Source organism: Bombina bombina, chromosome 4 (assembly GCF_027579735.1).
Source record: "Bombina bombina isolate aBomBom1 chromosome 4, aBomBom1.pri, whole genome shotgun sequence".
NCBI classification, from domain to species: Eukaryota; Metazoa; Chordata; class Amphibia; order Anura; family Bombinatoridae; genus Bombina; species Bombina bombina.
In genome coordinates, this window is record NC_069502.1 from 1,001,306,345 (window position 1) to 1,001,333,855 (window position 27,511).

Consider the following 27,511-nt stretch of genomic DNA (forward strand, 5'->3'; position numbering starts at 1 on the left):
AGACCAAGGTGGACAGGATGACATGTCCACTAGATCTGCATACCAGGTCCTGCGTGGCCACGCAGGCGCTATCAGAATCACTGATGCTCTCTCCTGTTTGATCCTGGCAATCAATCGAGGAAGCATCGGGAAGGGTGGAAACACATAGGCCATCCCGAAGGTCCAAGGTGCTGTCAAAGCATCTACCAGGACTGCTCCCGGGTCCCTGGACCTGGACCCGTAACAAGGAAGCTTGGCGTTCTGGCGAGACGCCATGAGATCTATCTCTGGTTTGCCCCAAAGTCGAAGTATTTGGGCAAAGATCTCCGGATGAAGTTCCCACTCCCCCGGATGAAAAGTCTGACGACTTAGGAAATCCGCCTCCCAGTTTTCCACTCCAGGGATGTGGATCGCTGACAGGTGGCAAGAGTGAGACTCTGCCCAGCGAATTATCTTTGATACTTCCATCATCGCTAGGGAGCTTCTTGTCCCTCCTTGATGGTTGATGTAAGCTACAGTCGTGATGTTGTCCGACTGAAACCTGATGAACCCCCGAGTTGTTAACTGGGGCCAGGCCAGAAGGGCATTGAGAACTGCTCTCAATTCCAGAATGTTTATTGGAAGGAGACTTTCCTCCTGAGTCCATGATCCCTGAGCCTTCAGGGAATTCCAGACAGCGCCCCAACCTAGTAAGCTGGCGTCTGTTGTTACAATTGTCCAATCTGGTCTGCTGAATGGCATCCCCCTGGACAGATGTGGCCGAGAAAGCCACCATAGAAGAGAATTTCTGGTCTCTTGATCCAGATTCAGAGTAGGGGACAAATCTGAGTAATCCCCATTCCACTGACTTAGCATGCACAATTGCAGCGGTCTGAGATGTAGGCGTGCAAAGGGTACTATGTCCATTGCCGCTACCATTAAGCCGATTACCTCCATGCATTGAGCCACTGATGGGTGTTGAATGGAATGAAGGACACGGCAAGCATTTTGAAGCTTTGTTAACCTGTCTTCTGTCAGGTAAATCTTCATTTCTACAGAGTCTATAAGAGTCCCCAAGAAGGGAACCCTTGTGAGTGGTAAGAGAGAACTCTTCTCTACGTTCACCTTCCACCCATGCGACCTTAGAAATGCCAGTACTAACTCTGTATGAGACTTGGCAGTTTGAAAGCTTGACGCTTGTATCAGAATGTCGTCTAGGTACGGAGCCACCGAAATTCCTCGCGGCCTTAGCACCGCCAGAAGAGAGCCCAGAACCTTTGTGAAGATTCTTGGAGCCGTAGCCAACCCGAATGGTAGAGCTACAAACTGGTAATGCCTGTCTATGAAGGCAAACCTTAGATACCGGTAATGATCTTTGTGAATCGGTATATGAAGGTAGGCATCCTTTAAATCCACTGTGGTCATGTACTGACCCTTTTGGATCATGGGTAAGATTGTCCGAATAGTTTCCATTTTGAACGATGGAACTCTTAGGAATTTGTTTAGGATCTTTAAATCCAAGATTGGTCTGAAGGTTCCTTCTTTCTTGGGAACCACAAACAGATTTGAGTAAAAACCTTGTCCGTGTTCCGACCGCGGAACCGGATGGATCACTCCCATTAGTAAAAGATCCTGTACACAGCGTAGAAACGCCTCTTTCTTTATCTGGTTTGTTGACAACCTTGAAAGATGAAATCTCCCTTTTGGGGGAGAGGTTTTGAAGTCCAGAAGATATCCCTGAGATATGATCTCTAACGCCCAGGGATCCTGGACATCTCTTGCCCAAGCCTGGGCAAAGAGAGAGAGTCTGCCCCCCACTAGATCCGATCCCGGATCGGGGGCCCTCACTTCATGCTGTCTTAGGGGCAGCAGCAGGTTTTCTGGCCTGCTTGCCCTTGTTCCAGGACTGGTTAGGTTTCCAGCCTTGTCTGTATCGAGCAACAGCTCCTTCCTGTTTTGGTGCAGAGGAAGTTGATGCTGCTCCTGCCTTGAAGTTACGAAAGGCACGAAAATTAGACTGTCTAGCCCTAGGTTTGGCTCTGTCTTGAGGCAGGGCTTGGCCTTTACCTCCTGTAATGTCAGCGATAATTTCCTTCAAACCGGGCCCGAATAAGGTCTGCCCTTTGAAAGGTATGTTAAGTAATTTAGATTTAGAAGTAACATCAGCTGACCAGGATTTTAGCCACAGCGCTCTGCGTGCCTGAATGGCGAATCCGGAATTCTTAGCCGTAAGTTTAGTTAAGTGTACTACGGCATCAGAAATAAATGAATTAGCTAGCTTAAGGGTTTTAAGCTTGTGTGTAATCTCATCTAATGGAGCTGATTCAAGGGTCTCTTCCAGAGACTCAAACCAAAATGCTGCTGCAGCCGTGACAGGCGCAATGCATGCAAGGGGTTGCAATATAAGACCTTGTTGAACAAACATTTTCTTAAGGTAACCCTCTAATTTTTTATCCATTGGATCTGAAAAGGCGCAGCTATCCTCCACCGGGATAGTGGTACGCTTAGCTAAAGTAGAAACTGCTCCCTCCACCTTAGGGACCGTTTGCCATAAGTCCCGTGTGGTGGTGTCTATTGGAAACATCTTTCTGAATATAGGAGGGGGTGAGAAAGGCACACCGGGTCTATCCCACTCCTTAGTAACAATTTCAGTAAGTCTCTTAGGTATTGGAAAAACGTCAGTACTCGACGGTACCGCAAAATATTTATCCAACCTACACATTTTCTCTGGTATTGCAACTGTGTTACAATCATTCAGAGCCGCTAAGACCTCCCCTAGTAATACACAGAGGTTTTCCAGCTTAAACTTAAAATTTGAAATGTCTGAATCCAGTTTATTTGGATCAGATCCGTCACCTGCAGAATGAAGCTCTCCGTCCTCATGTTCTGCAAATTGTGACGCAGTATCTGACATGGCCCTAATATTATCAGCGCACTCTGTTCTCACCCCAGAGTGATCTCGCTTACCTCTAAGTTCTGGTAATTTAGACAAAACTTCAGTCATAACATTAGCCATGTCCTGTAGTGTGATTTGTAATGGCCGCCCTGAAGTACTCGGCGTTACAATATCATGCACCTCCCGAGCGGGAGATGCAGGTACTGACACGTGAGGCAAGTTAGTCGGCATAACTTCCCCCTCGTTGTTTGGTGAATGATGTTCAATTTGTACAGAATGACTCTTATTCAAAGTAGCATCAATGCAATTAGTACATAGATTTCTATTGGGCTCCACCTTGGCTTTTGCACATATAGCACAGAGATATTCCTCTGAGTCAGACATGTTTAACAAACTAGCAATTAAACTAGCAAGCTGGGAAATACTTTTCACTCAAATTACAAGTAATATGAAAAACGCACTGTGCCTTTAAGAAGCACAGAAAAAATTATGACAGTTTAATAATAAGGAACCGGAAAAATTATAACAATCAGATTTTTCCCAGTAAAAGCATAAATTTAGCAAAGGATTGCCCCCATTAGCAATGGATAACTAACCCTTAAGCAGAGAAACAAATGTACAAAATATAAACGTTTTTTATCACAGTCAAAGCACAATCTCACAGGTCTGCTGTGAGTGATTACCTCCCTCAAAATAATTTTGAAGACCCTTGAGCTCTGTAGAGACGATCCGGATCATGCAGGAAGAGAAAAAGACTTGACTGAATTTCTGATGCGTAGCAAAAGCGCCAAAATAGGCCCCTCCCCCTCACCCACAGCAGTGAGGGAAGTTCAGTAAACTGTCTCAAATTAAAATAAACGACAGCCAAGTGGAAAAACAGTGCCCAAAAACAATTTTTCACCCAGTACCTCAGATATTTAAACAATTTAGCAGCCAGCAAAAACGTTTAAAATCAAATATCATGAAATGTCATTAAACAGCCTGTTGCTAGACGTTCCCACTGCAAGTAAGGCTAAAGATTATATGCATATAGTATTACCCAGAGAAGTGCCATTCCCCAGAATACTGAAGTGTACACATATATACATAAACAGCCTGATACCAGTTGCTACTACTGCATTTAAGGCTGAACTTACATTATATTGGTATTGGCAGTATTTTCTCAGTCAATTCCATTCCTCAGAAATAATATACTGCAACATACCTCTTTGCAGGTGAACCTGCCCGCTGTCCCCTGATCTGAAGTTTACCTCACTCCTCAGAATGGCCGAGAACAGCAAAATGAATTTTAGCTACGCCGGCTAAAATCATCCAAAAACTCAGGTAGATTCTTCTTCAAATTCTACCTGAGAAGGAACAACACACTCCGGTGCTGTTTTAAAATAACAAACTTTTGATTGAAGATATAAAAACTAAGTATAATCACCACAGTCCTCTCACACATCCTATCTATTAGTTGGGTGCAAGAGAATGACTGGGTGTGACGTAGAGGGGAGGAGCTATATAGCAGCTCTGCTTGGGTGATCCTCTTGCACTTCCTGTTGGGGAGGAGTTAATATCCCAGAAGTAATGATGACCCGTGGACTGACCACACTTAACAGGAGAAACATAATTTATGTAAGAACTTACCTGATAAATTCATTTCTTTCATATTAGCAAGAGTCCATGAGGCCCACCCTTTTTTGAGGTGGTTATGATTTTTTTGTATAAAGCACAATTATTCCAATTCCTTATTTTATATGCTTTCGCACTTTTTTCTTATCACCCCACTTCTTGGCTATTCGTTAAACTGATTTGTGGGTGTGGTGAGGGGTGTATTTATAGGCATTTTGAGGTTTGGGAAACTTTGCCCCTCCTGGTAGGAATGTATATCTCATACGTCACTAGCTCATGGACTCTTGCTAATATGAAAGAAATTAATTTATCAGGTAAGTTCTTACATAAATTATGTTTTGCACTATTGGAATATTTCTGATCTTCCTTACAGCTATATGTGCACACTGGAACTGGAGGGAAAGATACAAGAAAACTACCAGCTCCAAAAGGCACAAAGCACCATAGGATTGAGTTCTTCAAATACACAATCTCACTACTGCTTAGATAATGTTTATTTGCATATATGTTTTAAGTGAGATCTAGAAACTACTCATTCTCTAAAGCTATATCTAAACATTATCCTTGCTTTGGCATATGTTTATATATATCTGATAATGTTAATGTAAAATAGATATCTATACCTATATATCTATAGAAATAGACATATAGGTGTGTGTATATATATATATATATATATATATATACACATACACACAGATATATATATACATATATATATATATATATATACATACACACACACATATTCATATATATACATATATATATATATATATATATATACACACACATATATATATATATATATATATATATATACACACACACACACACGCAGTATACCACAAACCCTCACATTTTTGTAAATATTTTATTATATCTTTTCATGTGACAACACTGAAGAAATGACACTTTGCTACAATGTAAAGTAGTGAATGTACAGCCTGTATAACAGTGTAAATTTGCTGTCCCCTCAAAATAACTCCTACACATTAATGTCTAAACCGTTGGCAACAAAAGTGAGTACACCCCTAAGTGGAAATATCCAAATTGGGCCCAAAGTGTCAATATTTTGTGTGGCCACCATTATTTTCCAGCACTGCCTTAACCCTCTTGGGCATGGAGTTCACTAGAACTTAACAGGTTGCCACTGGAGTCTTCTTCCACTCCTCCATGACATCACAGAGCTGGTGGATGTTAGAGACCTTGGGCTTCCCCACCTTTCATTTAAGGATGCGCCACAGATGCTCAATAGGGTTTAGGTCTGGAGACATGCTTCGCCAGTCCATCACCTTTACCCACAGCTTCTTTAGCAAGGCAGTGGTCATCTTGGAGGTGTGTTTGGGGTCGTTCTGTTGGAATACTGCCATGCGGCCCAGTCCCTGAAGGGAGGGGATCATGCTCTGCATCAGTATGTCACAGTACATGTTGGAATTAATGGTTCATTCAATGAACTGTAGCTCCCCAGTGCCGGCAGCACTTATGCAGGCCCAGACCATGACACTCCCACCACCATGCTTGACTGTAGGCAAGACACACTTGTCTTTGTACTCCTCACCTGGTTGCCACAACACACGCTTGACACCATCTGAACCAAATAAGTTTATCTTGGTCTCATCAGGCCACAGGACATGGTTCCAGTAAACCATGTCCTTAGTCTGCTTGTCTTTAGCAAACTGTTTGCGGGCTTTCTTGTGCATCATCTTTAGAAGAGGCTTCCTTCTGGGACGACAGCCATGCAGACCAATTTGATGCAGTGTGTGGCGTATGGTATGAACACTGACAGGCTGACCCCCCCACCCCTTTAACCTCTGCAGCAATGCTGGCAGCACTCATACGTCTATTTCCCAAAGACAACCTCTGGATATGACGCTGAGCACGTGCACTCAACTTCTTTGGTCGACCATGGTGAGGCCTGTTCTGATTGGAACTTGTCCTGTGAAACTGCTGTATGGTCTTGCCCACCGTGCTGCAGCTCAGTTTCAGGGTCTTGGCAATCTTCTTATAGCCTAGGCCATCTTTATGTAGAGTAACAATTCTTTTTTTCAGATCCTCAGAGAGTTCTTTGCCATGAGGTGCCATGTTCAACTTCCAGTGACTAGTATGAGAGAGTGTGAGAGCGATAACACCAAATTTAACATACCTGCTCCCCAATCACACCTGAGACCTTGTAACACTAATGAGTCACATGACACCGGGGAGGGGAAATGGCTAATTGGGCCCAATTTGGACATTTCCACTTAGGGGTGTACTTACTTCTGTTGCCAACAGTTTAGACATTAATGGCTGTGTGTTGAGTTATTTTGAGGGGACAGCAAATTTATACCGTTATACAGGCTGTACACTCACTACTTTACATTGTAGCAAAGTGTAATTTCTTCAGTGTTGTCACATGAAAAGATATAATAAAATACTTACAAAAATGTGAGGGGTGTACTTTTATGGGATATATATATATATATATATATATATATATATATATATATATATATATATATATATATGTGTGTAAATAACATTTTCCTGTATGTGAAGAACATTGGAATGTGAAATATTAATAACTCCTATCTGGTTAGAGTGCAATCAATAAGCTCTCCATTGAAGTCTATGGGGAGAATAAATTAACGTGTCCTTTAAAATCCTTTGGTTAGTGCACATTGGGTTTTGCTCGCACGCAAACATTTTACTTTCAAATTGTAATACACGTGATACCCAATGCATGCAAAAAAGAATAGGTCTAACAAATTTTACACTCAAGCAAAAGCACTAAATAGCGTGTCACTTGTAATCTAGCCCCAAATAAAGTATATTTTGTGTGTGAGTGTGTGTTTCAGTGTCAAAAGCTGAGAAGTCTTCAATGTCTTTTTTCTTTTTATTCAAAAACGTAATTTATCTAAAGAGGGTTCTAAGCACATTATACGTACCCATGTTGAGGTCCACCATCATTTATAACATTCAGATGGCTCAGTTGACTCTTCAGATGAAGCCTGTAGCTTGTATTTATTCTAAGGAATAATGTCTGTAATAACAGGAAAATAGCAAGCTCAGAAGGATTATTTATGGCCTGAGTATAGTTTAGGTGGAAAAATACCATGATCACAAATGTTTTAAAAAAAATAAGTCAAATATTTTGCAACTTAAATTGGTATAAAATCACTAATATAACTAATGCTTAGAAACAAACTTTGTTCAAAGGTCAAGTTGGATGCTGTGACCTTATTACATAAACCTTTAGTTTTCTCACTACTCCTGTTTGTATTACAATTTGTTACTGGTCATGGATACTTTTTTTTCATATATTTATTAGAGCTTTCTGAGAGATTGATTTGACACACTACATGCATTAGTAGAGTCTGTTTATGTGTAGACTTAAAAATAATGATTATATTACCGCAGTGCCATGTAGTCGAAAATGCAGGTTATTTTTTTCTAAATGGTAGTCATGTTTTGTAATGCTAAGAAGGTTCTATTTCCCACTTTTTAAACAAATTGTCTCAGGTGCAGCTTTAAGTGAGGTAAATTGTCAGTAATGTGTTCAGGATAGCGTCAAAGTGCAATGTGTTATGTTCATGGAATTAATTTTCAACATGTCCTTTTTATAATCTAATTACTTTTTTTTTTTTTACAAAACTGCAAACATCTTAAAAAACAATAACAAAACAAAAGGGCCTCATGTACTGTACTCAACTTGAGAGCCTGTCTGCATGGCTTTGCAGCGGACCCTGTACGAGAGAAGAGCCTGTCAATCACCCGAGCGAGTGTGTTCTGGGTGATTTCCATCTGCACTTACACCGTGTAAGCAAGCTCACATTTGCAAGTCTTAAAATTTTAATAGTTATTTTTTACTGTACATATAACATGTGGAAGTTTGCAGGAACATCGCATTTCTATACAAAATGAAAGACTCATATTTGTATGGTTAGATTGAAAAGTCTTTATTCATGGGGAATAAGTTTAAGTAAAAGCAAAATTAAGTAGTTTATTAAAGGGATATTAAACAGATCTTGCTTTTGTTTAAAAATTGTGTTTTGTCCCATGGTCCCTAGAACGACCAAAAAGCAAAATGTATAACCTAAGTTTTCAAAATACTGCAAATGGCCTAAACCAGTTATCTGATTTGCAGGTTATGTAATTTACTTTTTTGGCCTCTTAAAGGGGTAGTAAACTCAAAAATAAACTTTTATGATTCAGATAGAGCATGACATTTTAAAGAAATATCAATTTACTTCTGTTATCTAATTTACTTCATATTATTGTTATCCTTTGATGAAATGCATTCCTAGGTAGGCACAGGAGCAGTAATGCACTACAGGGAGATAGATGCTGATTGGCGGCTGCACATATATGCATCGTCACTGGCTCATATGATGTGTCTAGCTAGCTTCAAGTCGTGCATTACTGATCCTTCAACAATGGATACCCAGAGAATGAAACAAAATTTGATAATAGAAGTAAAAAGGAAAGTTGTTACAATTGTATGCTCTATCTAAGAAAAAACAATGTGTGGGTTTTTAGGTCCCTTTAAGGAAACATAACACAAGCAAAATTCTGCACAAAAGCAAGGAATGTTTAATGTTATTTTAAGAAAAGAAAAAAAGAAAGGAAACTAAAGTAAACTAAGTCTAATAAAAACAGAATTTATGCTTACCTGATAAATTACTTTCTCCAACGGTGTGTCCGGTCCACGGCGTCATCCTTACTTGTGGGAATATCTCTTCCCCAACAGGAAATGGCAAAGAGTCCCAGCAAAGCTGGCCATATAGTCCCTCCTAGGCTCCGCCCACCCCAGTCATTCGACCGACGGACAGGAGGAAAAATATAGGAGAAACCATATGGTACCATGGTGACTGTAGTTAGAGAAAATAATTCATCAGACCTGATTAAAAAACCAGGGCGGGCCGTGGACCGGACACACCGTTGGAGAAAGTAATTTATCAGGTAAGCATAAATTCTGTTTTCTCCAACATTGGTGTGTCCGGTCCACGGCGTCATCCTTACTTGTGGGAACCAATACCAAAGCTTTAGGACACGGATGAAGGGAGGGAGCAAATCAGGTTACCTAAACGGAAGGCACCACGGCTTGCAAAACCTTTCTCCCAAAAATAGCCTCCAAAGAAGCAAAAGTATCAAATTTGTAAAATTTGGCAAAAGTGTGCAGTGAAGACCAAGTCGCTGCCTTACATATCTGATCAACAGAAGCCTCGTTCTTGAAGGCCCATGTGGAAGCCACAGCCCTAGTGGAGTGAGCTGTGATTCTTTCAGGAGGCTGCCGTCCGGCAGCCTTGTAAGCCAATCGGATGATGCTTTTAAGCCAAAAGGAAAGAGGTAGAAGTCGCTTTTTGACCTCTCCTTTTACCAGAATAGACGACAAACAGAGAAGATGTTTGTCTGAAATCTTTTGTAGCTTCTAAATAGAATTTTAGAGCACGGACTACGTCCAAATTGTGTAACAAACGTTCCTTCTTTGAAACTGGATTCGGACACAAAGAAGGTACAACTATCTCCTGGTTAATATTTTTGTTAGAAACAACCTTTGGAAGAAAACCAGGCTTAGTACGTAAAACCACCTTATCTGCATGGAACACCAGATAGGGCGGAGAACACTGCAGAGCAGATAACTCTGAAACTCTTCTAGCAGAAGAAATAGCAACCAAAAACAAAACTTTCCAAGATAACAACTTAATATCTATGGAATGTAGAGGTTCAAACGGAACCCCTTGAAGAACTGAAAGAACTTTAAACTCCAGGGAGGAGTCAAAGGTCTGTAAACAGGCTTGATCCTAACCAGAGCCTGAACAAATGCTTGAACATCTGGCATAGCTGCCAGTCGTTTGTGTAGTAAGACAGATAAAGCAGAAATCTGTCCCTTTAGAGAACTCGCAGATAATCCTTTATCCAAACCTTCTTGCAGAAAGGAAAGAATCTTAGGAATTTTTATCTTATTCCAAGGGAATCCCTTGGATTCACACCAGCAGATATATCTTTTCCATATTTTATGGTAAATCTTTCTAGTTACCGATTTTCTGGCCTGAACCAGAGTATCAATCACAGAATCTGAAAACCCACGCTTTGATAGAATCAAGCGTTCAATCTCCAAGCCATCAGCTGGAGGGAGACCAGATTTGGATGTTCGAATGGACCCTGAACAAGAAGGTCCTGTCTCAAAGGTAGCTTCCATGGTGGAACCGATGACATATTCACCAGGTCTGCATACCAAGTCCTGCGTGGCCACGCAGGAGCTATCAAGATCACCGAGACCCTCTCCTGTTTGATCCTGGCTACCAGCCTGGGAATGAGAGGAAACGGTGGGAACACATAAGCTAGGTTGAAGGTCCAAGGCGCTACTAGTGCATCCACTAGAGTCGCCTTGGGATCCCTGGATCTGGACCCGTAGCAAGGAACCTTGAAGTTCTGACGAGACGCCATCAGATCCATGTCTGGAATGCCCCATAATTGAGTCAACTGGGCAAAAATCTCCGGGTGGAGTTCCCACTCCCCCGGATGGAATGTCTGACGACTCAGATAATCCGCTTCCCAGTTTTCCACACCTGGGATGTGGATCGCAGATAGATGGCAGGAGTGATTCTCCGCCCATTGTATTATTTTGGTTACTTCTTTCATCGCCAGGGAACTCCTTGTTCCGCCCTGATGATTGATATACGCAACAGTCGTCATGCTGTCTGATTGGAATCTTATGAATCTGGCCCTTGCAAGCTGAGGCCAAGCCCTGAGAGCATTGAATATCGCTCTTAGTTCCAGAATGTTTATCGGGAGAAGAGACTCTTCCCGAGACCATAGTCCCTGAGCTTTCAGGGATTCCCAGACCGCACCCCAGCCCACTAGACTGGCGTCGGTCGTGACTATGACCCACTCTGGTCTGCGGAAGCTCATTCCCTGGGATAGGTGGTCCAGGGATATCCACCAACGGAGTGAATCTCTGGTCTTCTGATCTACTTGAATCACTGGAGACAAGTCTGTATAGTCCCCATTCCACTGTTTCAGCATGCACAGTTGTAATGGTCTTAGATGAATTTGCGCAAAAGGAACTATGTCCATTGCTGCAACCATCAACCCTACTACTTCCATGCACTGAGCTATGGAAGGACGTGGAACAGAATGAAGAACTTGACAAGCGCTTAGAAGTTTTGACTTTCTGACATCTGTCAGAAAGATCCTCATTTCTAAGGAATCTATTATTGTTCCCAGGAAGGGAACTCTTGTTGACGGAGACAGAGAACTTTTTTCTATGTTCACCTTCCATCCGTGAGATCTGAGAAAGGCCAGAACGATGTCTGTATGAGCCTTTGCTTTTGAAAAGGACGACGCTTGTATTAGAATGTCGTCCAAGTATGATACTACTGCAATGCCCCTCGGTCTTAGAACCGCTAGAAGGGACCCGAGTACCTTTGTGAAAATCCTTGGAGCAGTGGCTAATCCGAATGGGAGGGCCACAAACTGGTAATGTTTGTCCAGAAAGGCGAACCTTAGGAACTGATGATGTTCTTTGTGGATAGGAATATGTAGGTACGCATCCTTTAGATCAACGGTAGTCATAAATTGACCTTCCTGGATAGTGCGTAGAATCGTTCGAATGGTTTCCATTTTGAACGATGGTACCCTGAGAAATTTGTTTAGGATCTTTAAATCCAGAATTGGTCTGAAGGTTCCCTCTTTTTTGGGAACTACGAACAGATTTGAGTAAAATCCCATTCCTTGTTCCGTCATTGGAACTGGGTGTATCACTCCCATCTTTAGCAGGTCTTCTACACAATCTAAGAACGCCTGTCTCTTTATTTGGTTTGAGGATAAGTGAGACATGTGGAACCTTCCCCTTGGGGGTAGTTCCTTGAATTCCAGAAGATAACCCTGAGAAACTATTTCTAGCGTCCAGGGATCCTGAACATCTCTTGCCCAAGCCTGAGCAAAGAGAGAGAGTCTGCCCCCCACTAGATCCGGTCCCAGATCGGGGGCTACTCCTTCATGCTGTTTTGTTAGCGGTAGCAGGCTTCTTGGTCTGCTTACCCTTGTTCCAGCCTTGTATTGGTTTCCAGGCTGGTTTGGACTGTGAGGCATTACCCTCTTGTTTAGAGGATGCAGAATTAGAGGCCGGTCCGTTCCTGAAATTACGAAAGGAACGAAAATTAGACTTATTCTTGGCCTTGAAAGGCCTATCTTGTGGGAGGGCGTGGCCCTTTCCCCCAGTGATGTCGGAGATAATCTCTTTCAATTCTGGTCCAAAGAGAGTTTTCCCCTTGAAGGGGATGTTAAGCAATTTTGTCTTGGATGATACATCCGCTGACCAAGACTTTAGCCAAAGCGCTCTGCGCGCCACAATTGCAAACCCTGAATTTTTCGCCGCTAATCTAGCTAATTGCAAAGCGGCATCTAAAATAAAAGAGTTAGCCAACTTAAGTGCGTGAACTCTGTCCATAACCTCCTCATATGGAGTCTCTCTACTGAGCGACTTTTCTAGTTCCTCGAACCAGAACCACGCTGCTGTAGTGACAGGAACAATGCACGAAATGGGTTGTAGAAGGTAACCTTGCTGTACAAAAATCTTTTTAAGCAAACCTTCCAATTTTTTATCCATAGGATCCTTGAAAGCACAACTATCTTCGATAGGAATAGTAGTGCGCTTGTTTAGAGTAGAAACTGCCCTCTCGACCTTAGGGACTGTCTGCCATAAGTCCTTTCTGGGGTCGACCATAGGAAATAATTTCTTAAATATAGGAGGGGGAACAAAAGGTATGCCGGGCTTCTCCCACTCCTTATTCACTATGTCCGCCACCCGCTTGGGTATAGGAAAAGCGTCGGGGTGCACCGGAACCTCTAGGAACTTGTCCATCTTGCATAATTTTTCTGGAATGACAAAGTTGTCACAATCATCCAGAGTAGATAACACCTCCTTAAGCAGTGCGCGGAGATGTTCTAATTTAAATTTAAATGTCACAACATCAGGTTCAGCCTGTTGAGAAATTTTTCCTGAATCTGAAATTTCCCCATCTGACAAAACCTCCCTCATGGCCCCTTCAGATTGGTGTGAGGGTATGACAGAACAATTATCATCAGCGCCCTCCTGCTCTTCGGTGTTTAAAACAGAGCAATCGCGCTTTCTCTGATATGCAGGCATTTTGGATAAAATATTTGCTATGGAATTATCCATTACAGCCGTCAATTGTTGCATGGTAATAAGCATTGGCGCGCTAGAAGTACTAGGGGCCTCCTGCGTGGGCAAAACTGGCGTAGACACAGAAGGAGATGATGTAGAACCATGTCTACTCCCTTCATCTGAGGAATCATCTTGGGCAATTTCATTATCTGTGTCAGTACTGTCCTTACTTTGTTTGGACGCTATGGCACAATTATCACAAAATTTTGAAGGGGGAGACACATTGGCTTTCATACATATAGAACATAGCTTATCTGAAGGCACAGACATGTTAAACAGGCTTAAACTTGTCAATAAAACACAAAAACCGTTTTAAAACAAAACCGTTACTGTCTCTTTAAATTTTAAACAGAGCACACTTTATTACTGAAAATGTGAAAATATATGAAGGAATTGTTCAAAATTTACCAAAATTTCACCACAGTGTCTTAAATCATTAAAAGTATTGCACACCAATTTTTCAGAGCTTTAACCCTTAAAATAACGAAACCGGAGCCGGTTACAGATTTAACCCCTATACAGTCCCAGCTACAGCCTTTGCTGTGACTTTACCAAGCCCAGAGGGGAATACGATACCAAATAACGCCTTCTAGGAACTTTTCCAACTACTTTCAGGTCCTCACACATGCATCTGCATGTCTTGCACTCAAAAACAACTGCGCAGTAATGGCGCGAAAATGAGGCTCAGCCTACAACTGGGAAGGCCCTTCCTGACTGGAAAAGGTGTCTAACATAGTGCCTGACGTTAAAAAACGTTCCCCAAGTTTATAAGTGTGAATTATCAGCATAAACATGTATAAAATGTCCAAATAAAGCAATCGATTTAGCCCATAAAAGTGTCTACCAGTTTTATAGCCCATATTAAGCCCTTATTCTGTTTGAGACTAAGAAAATGGCTTACCGGTCCCCATGAGGGGAAATGACAGCCTTCCAGCATTACACAGTCTTGTTAGAAATATGTCTAGTCATACCTTAAGCAGAAAAGTCTGCTAACTGTTTCCCCCAACTGAAGTTACTTCATCTCAACAGTCCTATGTGGAAACAGCAATCGATTTTAGTTACTGTCTGCTAAAATCATCTTCCTCTCACAAACAGAAATCTTCATCTTTTTCTGTTTCAGAGTAAATAGTACATACCAGCACTATTTTAAAATAACAAACTCTTGATAGTAGAATAAAAAAAACTACAACTAAACACCACATACTCTTAACCATCTCCGTGGAGATGTTGCCTGTGCAACGGCAAAGAGAATGACTGGGGTGGGCGGAGCCTAGGAGGGACTATATGGCCAGCTTTGCTGGGACTCTTTGCCATTTCCTGTTGGGGAAGAGATATTCCCACAAGTAAGGATGACGCTGTGGACCGGACACACCAATGTTGGAGAAAATGATGTTTATATGACAAAGGACGATGTACCAAGAGCAGGTCAGTTGCTATTAGAGTCTGCATTAAACTACAATAGAATTGTTACTACTCACTGTGCGTTTTGTTTTTCCTTCTGCGCCTGCAGCTCTCTACAGTCATTTTCTTATTTTAAGCCCTTACAAACAGGAGTTGGTGAAGCTTTGCTTATTCACACTGGGTGCCGCCATCTTTTTAGCTTATAGTTGTTATTTAACTGTGAGAAAAACTACAAAAATGTAACAGTTTTGTTGTCTATTATGTGAGCTAAACTGAAGCGCAAGGTACAGCTGTGAAAAAGCAGATCGGTAAAAGAGCACTGCTCCTATCAGAGAATGCAACAATACGCGAGCTTCAAGATGGCGGCGCTCAGTATACAATGCAGAGCTTTAACAACTCAACTCTGTAATGAGTGACAATAAAAAGAGCTGCAGGTACCGGAGTGAAAAACAATAACATGGTGAGTAGTAACCCCGCTACTGTAGTTGTAGTCAGCTGTGTAATGTCCCTTTAAACTTAGCATTGGTACAGAATGGCTGCAAAGCATTAACTATTAATGTACTGAATACTTTTTACACAGTCAATGTGCTGATCATTTGATGCTGGTTTTACTATTTTTGTATTTTGTTTCAGAATTATTTTAAAATGATTTAAATAAAGTTTTTTGTGTTGCTATTTTTGTGGTAAATTTATTTTACAGCTGACTGAACTTTTATGGGTTTCACAATCTCACTAGCCACACTTACTTGCGTTTGTTCTTCAGGAAGAAGATCATAAATTGCTTCATGCATTTTAGTCGTTTGTTTACAAATATTTCTAAAGCACATTGATGGAACCGGAGCTTTAACTTCATACTGAAAAAAACAACAACAAAAACCACATGGTATTTATATTTAATTTGAGGGTTTTTTCAGATAGCAATGATATTTTTAAGACTAGATGAAAATGTGATTATTAAAAGGCTATTTCCAGCAATTTTAAAAGAAAAGTTTAAAAAAAACCCCATAATTTATGTAACAATTTACATGATAAATTAATTTCTTTCATATTGGCAAGAGTCCATGAGCTAGTGACGTATGGGATATACAATCCTACCAGGAGGGGCAAAGTTTCCCAAACCTCAAATGCCTATAAATACACCCCTCACCACACCCACAATTCAGTTTAACGAATAGCCAAGTAGTGGGGTGATAAAGAAAGGAGTAAAAAGCATCAACAAAGGAATTTTGAAATAATTGTGCTTTATACAAAAAAAATCATAACCACCATAAAAAAGGGTGGGCCTCATGGACTCTTGCCAATATGAAAGAAATTAATTTATTAGGTAAATTCTTACATAAATTATGTTTTCTTTCATGTAATTGGCAAGAGTCCATGAGCTAGTGACGTATGGTATATCTATCAATACCCAAGATATGAAACTCCACGCAAGAGTCACTAGAGAGGGAGGGATAAAAACAAACAGCCATTTTCCGCTGAAAAAATAATCCACAACACAAAATATAAGTTTATTCTTTAAATGTCAAGAAAAACTTAAAACATCAGCAGAAGAATCAAATTGAAACAGCTGCCTGAAGAACTTTTCTATTAAAGACTGCTTCTGAATAAGCAAAAACATCAAAACGGTAGAATTTAGTAAATGTATGTAAAGAAGACCAAGTTGCCGCTTTGCAAATTTGATCAACTGAAGCTTCATTCTTAAAAGCCCACAAAGTGGAGACTGATCTAGTAGAATGAGCTGCAATTCTCTGAGGCGGGGCCTGACCCGACTCCTATAAGCTTGAAGAATCAAAAGCTTTAACCAAGAAACCAAGGAAATAGCAGAAGTTTTCTGACCTTTCCAAAACCAGAAAATATAACAAATAGACTAGAAATCTTCCTGAAATCTTTAGTAGCTTCAATATAATATTTAAAACCTCTCACCACATCCAAAGAATGTAAGGATCTTTCCAAAGAATTCTTAGGATTAGGACACAAGGAAGGGACAACAATTTCTCTACTAATGTTGTTAGAATTCACAACCTTAGGAAAAAATTTAAATGAAGTCCGCAAAACCGCCTTATCCTGCTGAAAAATCAGAAAAGGAGATTCACAAGAAAGAGCAGATAGCTCAGAAACTCTTCTAGCAGAAGAAATGGCCAAAAGAAACAATACTTTCCAAGAAAGTAGTTAAATGTCCAAAGAATGCATAGGCTCAATATGGAGGAGCCTGTAAAGCCCTCCAAACCAAATTAAGACTCCAAGGAGGAGAGATTGATTTAATGACAGGCTTAAATACGAACTAAAGCCTGTACAAAACAGTGAATATCAGGAAGTTTAGCAATCCTTCTGTGAATAAAACAGAAAGAGCAGAGATTTGTCCCTTCAAGGAACTTGCAGACAAAACCTTATCCAAACTATCCTGAAAAAACTGTAAAATTCTAGCAACTCTAAAAGAATGCCAAGAGAATTTATGAGAACACCACCATGAAATGTAAGTCTTCCAAACGCGATAATAAATCTTACAAGAGACAGATTTACAAGCTTGTGTAACATAGTATTAATCACTGAGTCAGAGAAACCTCTATGATTTAGCACTAAGCGATCAATTTCCATGCCTTCAAATTTAATGATTTGAAAATCTGATGGAAAAAACAGTAGTTCTGGCCTTAACAGAAGTGGCCAAGGTTGGCAGCTGAACATCCGAACAAGACCCGCATACCAAAACCTGTGAGGCCATGCTGGAGCCACCAGCAACACAAACAATTGTTCCATGATGATTCTGGAGATCACTCTTGGAAGAAGAACTAGAGGCGGGAAAATATAAGCAGGTTGATAACACCAAGGAAGTGTCAGTGCACCCACTGTGTCCGCCTGAAAATCCTTGAACCTGGACAGGCATCTGGGAAGTCTCTTGTTTAGATGAGAGGCCATCAGATCTATCTGTAGAAGACCCCATATCTGAACAATCTGAGAAAACACATCTGGATAGAAGAACCACAATGTAAAGTCTGACGGCTGAGATAATCCGCCTCCCAATGTCTATACCTGGGATATGCACCGCAGAAATTAGACAGGAGCTGGATTCCGCCCAAGCAAGTATCCAAGATACTTCTTCATAGCTTGTGGACTGTGAGTCCCACCCTGCTGATTTGACAAATGCCACTGTATGTGATATTGTCTGTTTGAAAATAAATGAACAGTTCTCTCTTCAACAGAGGCCAAAACTGAAGAGCTCTGAGAATTGCACGGAGTTCTAAAATATTGATTGGCAATCTCGCCTCTTGAGATTTCCAAACCCCTTGTGCTGTCAGAGATCCCCAAACAGCTCCCCAACCTGAAAGACTTGCATCTGTAGAGATCATAGTCCAGGTTAGCCAAACAAAGAAGCCCCTTGAACTAAACGCTGGTGATTTACCACCACGTCAGAGAGTGTCAAACATTGGGATTTAAGGATATTAAATGTAATATCTTTGTATAATCCCTGCACCATGGATTCAGCAAACAAAGCTGGAGAGGTCTCATGTGAGAACGAGCAAAGGGAATCATGCTGCAGTCATGAAACCTAAATTTTCCATGCACATAACCACTGAAGGGAACGACTGAGACTGAAGGTGCCGACAGGCTGCAACCACTTTCAAACGTCTCTTGTCTGTTAGAGACAGAATCATGGACACTGAATCTATCTGGAAACCTAAAAAGGTGACCCTTGTCTGAGGAATCAAGAAACATTTTGGAAAATTGATCCTCCAACCATGTTTCGGAAGAAACAACACTAGTTGCAGAATGGAAAGACTGAGCTATTACCAAGATATTGTCCAAAAAATGAAACACTGCAATACCCTGCTCTCTGGTTTTCATAATTGCTTTTCCATTTGGTCTAGCAACCAGGGCGGTTGCTAGACCAAATGGAAAAGCAATGAATTGGTAACACTTGTCTAGAAAAGAGAATCTCAGGAACTTATAATGATGTGAATGAATCTAAATATGAAGGTATACATCCTGCAATCCATTGTGGACCTAAAATGTCCTTGCTGAATAAAAGGCAGAACAATCCTTAAAGTCACCATTTGAAAATTGGTACTCTTACATAATGATTCAAAATTTTCAGATACAGAATTGGTCTGAATGAAATTTCCTTCTTTGGGACAATGAATAGATTTCAATAAAACCCCAGACCTTGTCCCTGAAAAGGAACTGGCATGACTTACCCCTGAAACTCCAGGTCTGAAACACACTTCAGGAAAGCCTGAGCTTTAACTGGATTTGCTGGGATGCGTGAGAGAAACAAATCTTCTCACAGGAGGATTTACTCAGAATCCTATTCGAAACCCCTGAGAGACAATACTCTGAAACCATTGATTTTGGACCGAATTTATCCAAAACATTCTTGAAAAAACCTTAATCTGCCCCCTACCAGCTGAGCTGGAATGAGAGTTGCACCTTCATGCGGACTTAGGGGCTGGCTTTTGGTTTCTTAAATGGGTTGGATTTATTCCATTTAATGAAGGTTTCCAATTGGAAACAGATTCCATAGGGAAGGATTAGGTTTTTGTTCCTTATTTTGACAAAAAAACACGAAAACGATTTAGAAGCTTTATATTTACCCTTAGGCCTCTTATTACCTTGGAAAGAAAGATAACAATCTAGACTTAAAAAGTCATATCAGCATTCCAAAATTTAAGCCTCAAAACTCTTGTAGCTGAAAATAGCTAAAGACATAGATCTAACATCAATCTTGATGATATCAAAAAATGGCATCAGAACTGATTAGTATGTTGCAGTAAGCGAACAATACTAGATAAATCAGAATCCAATTCTTGTTGCGTTAAATCTCCAACAAAAAAGTTGATGCAGCTCCAACATCAGCCAAAGAAAATTGCAGGCCTGAAATGACCTGAATAAATAAGCTTTCCTTAGATAATATACAAGTTTCCTATCTAAAGGAACTTAAGTACTATCTTCCATAGGAATAGAGGTACATTCAGCAAGAGTAGAAGTAGCCCCATCAACTTTGAGGATCTTTTCCCAAAACTCTATAGAAATTGCTGGTAAAAGGATACAATTTTTTAAACCTTGAAGAAGGAATAAAAGAAGTACCCGGCTAATTCCATTTCTTAGAAATCATAACAGAAATAGCATCAGGAACAGGAAAAAACCTCTGGAGTAACCACAGGAGGTTTAAAAACAGAATTTACTAGTTCTAATATCAAGAGGACTAGTTTCCACGATATCCAAAATAATTAACACTTCTTTAAAAAAAAAAAAAAAATAAGTAGATTTGTCAGTGTCAATATCTGAGGAAAGATCTTCTCAAACAGATAGATCCTCATCAGAAGAGGATAATTCATTATGTTGTCGGTCATTTGAAATTTCATCAACCTTATGAGAAACCAGTACTGAAACAGTTATCAGTAGAGGTAATGGTATATGAGAGTATATCGTCGATCTGAAAAGGGAGGTAAGAGATGAATCTCTACGACTGATAACAGAGAACCTATGAAATAGACCCCCGTTAGGAAAATCATTGCATTCAATAGGTGATACTCTCTTCAGGTCCCTCTGACATTCGCTGTACTCTGAGAGGAATTGGGCTTCAAAAAAAGCTGAGAAGCGCATGTCAACGTAGAAATCTTAGCACAAACTTACTTCACCACCTCCATAGGAAGCAAAGTTTGTAAAACTGAATTGTGGGTGTGGTGAGGCGTGTATTTATAGGCATTTGAGGTTTGGGAAACTTTGCCCCTCCTGGTAGGATTGTATATCCCATACGTCACTAGCTAATGGACTCTTGCCAATTACATGAAAGAAACAAAATTTATACTTGCTGATAAATCAAAAAATTATCCGATTTCACAGCATACCAGTGTTCTCCCTTTTTCAGCTGTAACAGGCATAATACTTGGAGCGCTCCCTGGTGCAAAACACACACAAAGCGTGTCCTCTATCTACTATATACAACAATATTTCTGCCTAAGCAATATTAGGTAAGCTTTCCTTCTACACCTGTATCAAGACACACTAAAGGCTCAATGGATTAAAATAGCGAGTGGACAAGCTTCTAAACTTGAGAAGTTATCCGCTCGCCTTCGCGGCATACTGGTAGCGGATCCTGTTCGTCCGCTGCTCTTATGTAGCATTATACGTTCAAGTGAGCGTTTAAAGCCAGCCCCTTCCCTGGCGTGACCAGTCATATGAGAGAAGGGTCTGAAAATCAACCAGAACGAGCGAGTTCGGGGTGATTTCTCTTCACCACCGCATAGCGGAATGTGCAAACCTGCCCCCCAAGGGCTCCGTAGCATCTTACGCTGCTTAGTACACGGAGCCCTAAGTCTGATGGACTTTTTAAGTTGAATTGACCTACAGTTTGTGTAATTGGAGTCAACTAATTTGCTTACACTACCAATAAATGTACAGGCATACCTCACTTTACAGCGCTTCACTAATACAGCGCTTTGTGGAGCTGAAGTTCAACCTCCAAGGATTTTTAAACCATACTGTAATCATTGTGAGATTGTGAGAAAAGTGATTGGCACCATTTTGTTATGTGCAGTTCACCCTGTTTACAGCATTACAGTGCAATCTGTGTCTCAGTGCTATAGTCTGGCAAATTGTACTACATTAATTGTCACTATTTTACAGGTACAGTATTTATTGAATACTAATTGAATACTGTGCTGTGCTAGTGTTAAACTAAACGTAGCACTATTGCAACCCTAATATATGTTGGTTCAAACATGTTTTCAAGTTTTTAAACACACTGGCAAGTGATGTGAAAGCTACAACTGCCATGTTTCACTTTAAGGCGGTTTTCACTTTACAGCGGGGCTCCAATCCCTAACCCACTGTATGAGCGGGGTATTCCTGTATCTATAGTACTGACACACTATCATAATGTAGCTTCACAATGCACAGTGGAGAAAATGATATGCTGACATGACTAAGTCAGAAACAATAGTATTACAAATACTTATGATATGAACTCTGTCAAGAAAAAAATATGATCAAGGAAAAAAGGTCAAGGTACACACCTCAAATTTGTCAGCATAAAAACCTATAAATACCTAATACATTACAATTTTTTACTATAACACATTATGCTAAATATTACCTTTGACAGAAGTTTATCAAATAAACCATCCATTATTGAAACCAGTTTTGCAGAAATCTCAGCTATATGGTCATTGTAATCCTGTAAAATAAAAACAAAAACACACAATATATATATATATATATATATATATATATATATAAATAAAAAATCTGGTAAACTTGTTCCAAAATGCTGTGATCATAGCACATTTACCAAATAAATCATTACCTTAGTGATGTGGTCAAAATGTCGAAGCATGCTGTATTGCTTAGGGTGCATACGAGCCTCAAAATGAGCCCTAATGATAGGAATGTAGTGTACTATAAGTTGCAAACACCGGGAAGAGAGAGCTGAAAGACAAATCAAGCGTCAGTTCGGAACTAGATATAAATGAATATATTTACTCTAGTAATGGTTTGTACTTAAATATATATGCAAATAAAATAACATTTTGTATGTGCGGTGTGCATCTGTGACATAATGTTTAGCAATACATTAAAGGTGCACTCTTTAGCAGAAGGTCAGAAAAATTATTGATCATATTAAACAACTTCTGTGATCTTCCCAGAAACTTTTTAATGGGCACACCACCTTGCTGATTTTACTGACCACTGAATAAAATTTAAGCCAATGCCAAGTTAAAATGAGGTAATATTTGTTGCATAAGTTATCATGAAATCAAATTGTATTAAATTATACAATCAAGTTTAGCTTTGGATAGCTTAAAGGGACACTAAGCCCAATGTTTTTCTTTCATGATTCAGATAGAGCAGGCAATTTTAAGCAACATTCTAATTTACTTCGTTGTCTCTTGCCATTTTATTTAAAAAGCAGGAATGTAAAGCTTAAAGGGACAGTTCACCCAAAAATGTTCTCCCATTTAAATTGTTCCCAATGATTCATTTTACCTGCTGGAGTGTATTAGATTGTTTACAAGTAGCTCCTTTACCCCTATTTTGTACTTTGAAATAGCTGATTTAGCTTGCAGTTTCCTAACCTATACTGAAAGTTTTGATACTGGAGTATCAGCTATTGAATAGTCTAATCTAAGTAAACACAGCCAGCAGAAGAAATTACACTCACAGTGGGGTGCAGGATAGTTAAGTAATAAAATGATAATTTTCAAACCGGGTTTTCTTGTATTTGCAATATGTTGGTCTATGATTGACTTTATATTTCCCACTGTGTTTGGGAATTTTTTTTTGTATTTTCAGATTTTTCTCAATAAAGCTTTAACAACTTAAAAAAAAAAAAAAAAAGATAATTTTCCATTGTTCTCTCTATGTATTGAGCTTTAGTTTTCCAGACAAATATAAGATAAGGAAGTGATAGCATAATGAGATCTGATCAGTGACGTGCGGTGAGGTCAGAGGCTAGTGAGGCTATTAGTACATTTGCTTCATTCTCTTGTTATCCTTTGTTGAAGGATATGCAGCAATGCACAACTGGGAGCTAACTGAACACATTAAATGAGCCAATGACAAGAGGCATATATGTGCAACCACCACTCACCAGCTGCTCCCAGTAGTGCATTACTGATCTTTAGCCTACCTAGGTATGCTTTTCAAATGATACTAAAAGAAAAAAGCAAATTGGATAACATAAGTAAAATGTAAAAGTCTTTAATATTGTATGTTCTATCTGAAACATAAAAGAAAAATGTTGTGTTCCTTTAATGTTTTAAAACAAATTAACATCCTTTTAACTGCAGCTATTCTCCAGTAGTCAAACTCCAACTTGCCTTATTTGTAAAAGGAGAAACCAGATGCGCACACACTCTCATGCAGATACGCACACACTCTCATACAGTGGCACACACACTCATACAGATGCACACACACTCATACAGATGCACACACACCCACACTCATACAGATGCACACACACTCATACAAATGCACACACACTCATACAGATGCACACAGACACACTCATACAGATGCACACAGACACACTCATACAGATGCACACAGACACACTCATACAGATGCGCACACACTCTCATGCAGATGCGCACACACTCTCATGCAGATGCGCACACACTCTCATACAGATGCACACACACTCTCATACACACTCATACAGATGCACACACACTCATACAGATGCACACACACTCATACAGATGCACACACACTCATACAGATGCACACACACACTCATACAGATGCATACACACACTCTCATAGTTGCACACACACTCATACAGATGCACACACTCTCATACAGATGCACACACACTCTCATACAGATGCACACACACTCTCATACAGATACAAAACACAGATACACTGATTCTCTCAACTCCCATACATCTCAATATGTCACTTTATATAAAAAAAACACAAGTACTGTGGGAAAACATACACATATAGCCAACCTCATATTTTTAGACAGAAGCATTGGAGTTGTCTTAAAGGATTACTATAATACAAGCAGCTGCTGACTCAGTAAAGAAAATATCTATTTTTAAATAGGAATCCCCAACCCCCTACCCTCAGAAACCCTTTTCCATGTGACTTTCCTTCAGTAAACATGCTCTGCACAGCAGCCATATCTACCAGCAGGAAGACAGATACAACACAGCCCTGAGAAGGAATGGGGGAAATGAGAGCAGGGAGGAGGGGAGACTATAAAGAGCAGACCAGGTACTGTGGGAAGCTTCAGACCTCTATAGCCCTGACAACAATATATGAGTTACTGATACTCACTCACAGCTAACTCCAGCGTTACCTCTTGTCTAAGCTGAGCTCCACCCATGTTTCCTGCAGCAGCACCAGTGTAAAAAGATTCCGTGCACTCACTGATGACTGCTGTGGGGGAGATCAGGTGATCTTTCAAAATATTACATTAAGATTATGTTCTCTTAGTCTACACACCTGCTGTCTGCCACACTCTGCATCCATTAACCCCTGCAGTAGTACAAGGAGCCCAATTAGTATACAGCTACAGACAGCGTGTCAGTGACAGGATGATTTGTGAGTGATTTACTAAGTTGTTAGAAAAAAATGATTAGCTAACTATTGTAAGTAAATTACTCACAAATCATTCTGTCACTGACACGCTGTCTGTAGCTGTATACTAATTGGGCTCCTCGTACTACTGCAGGAGTTAATGGATGCAGAGTGTGGCAGACAGCAGTTTGCAGTTGCACCGGACCTGCCCTGAGTAGTGAGCACACACACAGCATGGCCAATATAAAAGTATACCTGATGGAACTCAACGTTGCAGTGTTGTTGGTGCCCTGCCAACACATTGTGTATCTCCAGCATGTATGAATTCTACACTAGTAGCCACACACCTCACTCTGGCCAGGCTGCCCCCCAGGGCATTTACTCTCGATCACTACTAGTACTTACAGTTACCGGTGTTTTCCAGGTCCAGGGTAGTCAGTGAGTCAATGGCACTGGGTCTGGCACTATTAGGCAGTCCTCCGCTCCGGCTCCTCCTGAGTCTGACTTCAGTCTCCTCCAGGCAGTGGGCAGGCACTGGCAGCAACTCCTCCGTGACTAGTCCTGGTCCACACTAGTCCACCAGACAGCCACACAACAACTGGGGCAGTAGGCACTAGGCAGCAGTGGTCGGCGGCACGCACGTACAAGACTCTCTCAGCAGCTCCCTCCACTACTGACACTGAGTCTTCCCGCCAGTAGATCTGTCAGCGCGCTCAATGTGACATGTCAAAATGGTCACATGGCCCACACCTGCCAATCAGCAGCCCAGCAGGCACGCCTCCCCGCAGTGCTGCTGAAGCTGTGATTGGCTGAAGTGACCAAGCTCATCATGGAGGCGGTTTTGAGAACCGCCTCCATTGGAGCTTGTATCAGGGCCCGAAGAGTCACCAGTGGGTGGCGCAGCTCCAGATCCATGTTGCGCAATTAATGGAGGGCAGCGGACCGGCTCACTGCCTCCTAATTGCGCAACAATGGAATATGGATAGTGAATTTTTGCACTGCGCATGCGCAAAGCGCAGTACCATAATGAGTATCGCCATGGGGGTGGGGGGGGTACCCTTGGGGTGAGGGTGGACATGGACAAAATATTAATGAAGTAAAAAACACTTTTTTTTTTTTTTAATAAATATGAATTGAAATCTTTTTTCCCTCATTGGACAGGGTAGGCACTGCCTACCCTGCCTCCTATTACTGCACGTCACTGGATCTGATATTACCTGAAGCTCAACCCATTATAATGGGCTGTGGTTAAAAAGCACAAAACCAGCTACTTCATATACACAAATAAACCTGAAAATGCAATTTCTCATACATTTAATACTCTGCAGCTGGTATAACAAGTCATTAAAAATACATTCATATAAAACCAATTTTACAGTGTACTGTCCCTTTAAGAGCTGGCCCATTTTTGGTACAGAACCTGGGTTACGCTTGCTTATTGGTGGCTAAATGTAGCCACCAGTAAGTAAGCAAGGGCTATCCGGGGTCATGAACCTTAAATAGACCGGCTCCTAAGCTTTACATTCCTGATTTTTAAATAGAGATAGCAAGAGAAGGAAGAAAATGATAATAGGAGTAAATTAAAAAGTTGCTTAAAATTGCATGCTCTGTCTGAATTATGAAAAACAAATTGGGTTTAGTGTCCCTTTAAGCAATATTTATAAATAACAAGAAATGTAATATTGCAAGGCATTAATCTGCCCCCACCCAGCTACTACATAATTCCCCCCAGCTGTCAAAATCTTTTGTGGAGAACACTGCAACCTGACATTTATTTCTTACCAAATCTAAGGATCCTTATCATATAGAAAAGTGCTAGCATTTTCTGTTTGGAATTAGCATAAACTGAATATCTTTGGGTATTTGAACTATTAAATTACTCATCAATTAAGTGTTCTCTTTACTTTCACTTTGATTCTATTATCAGAGATTTACAGAGGAAGCAAAATTGAAGTCCTTAAAAGAGAGGCACAAAGAAAAGATGCCACCCAAGCTTTAAAAATAACTAATACTGAATAAATGCATTTAACAAATGGAAATTGAGTCACCATAACAGCAGGGATTTAGGGAAGCTTTATATTTCAGAGACAAAAATACAGCTCTCGCAACACAGGGGTTTTTAAGTCTTTCTATAAAATGATATTTTTCTCCCTCTCATGTGTCTTGTGATTTCAAAGGATTATATTAAAGGGACAGTCAACACCAGAATTTCTTTCATGTATTTGGCAAGAGTCCATGAGCTAGTGACGTATGGGATATACAATCCTACCAGGAGGGGCAAAGTTTCCCAAACCTCAAAATGCCTATAAATACACCCCTCACCACACCCACAATTCAGTTTTACAAACTTTGCCTCCTATGGAGGTGGTGAAGTAAGTTTGTGCTAAGATTTCTACGTTGATATGCGCTGCTCAGCATTTTGAAGCCCGGTTCCTCTCAGAGTA

General features: G+C 40.5%; 1 protein-coding gene across 2 annotated transcripts in view; it reads right to left on the reverse strand.

Moving 5' to 3' along the window:
• Window positions 1–27,511, reverse strand: part of VPS54 (VPS54 subunit of GARP complex) — a 352,784-nt gene that overhangs the window by 18,447 nt on the left and 306,826 nt on the right. For both annotated transcript variants that reach the window (XM_053712074.1, XM_053712073.1), the window contains exons 19-22: window positions 22,342–22,463; window positions 22,132–22,212; window positions 15,788–15,895; window positions 7,396–7,490 (exon numbers count right to left, since the gene is read on the reverse strand). In XM_053712074.1, coding sequence (XP_053568049.1) covers window positions 7,396–7,490; window positions 15,788–15,895; window positions 22,132–22,212; window positions 22,342–22,463 — 406 coding nt within the window. The remainder of the gene's footprint in view (window positions 1–7,395; window positions 7,491–15,787; window positions 15,896–22,131; window positions 22,213–22,341; window positions 22,464–27,511) is intronic.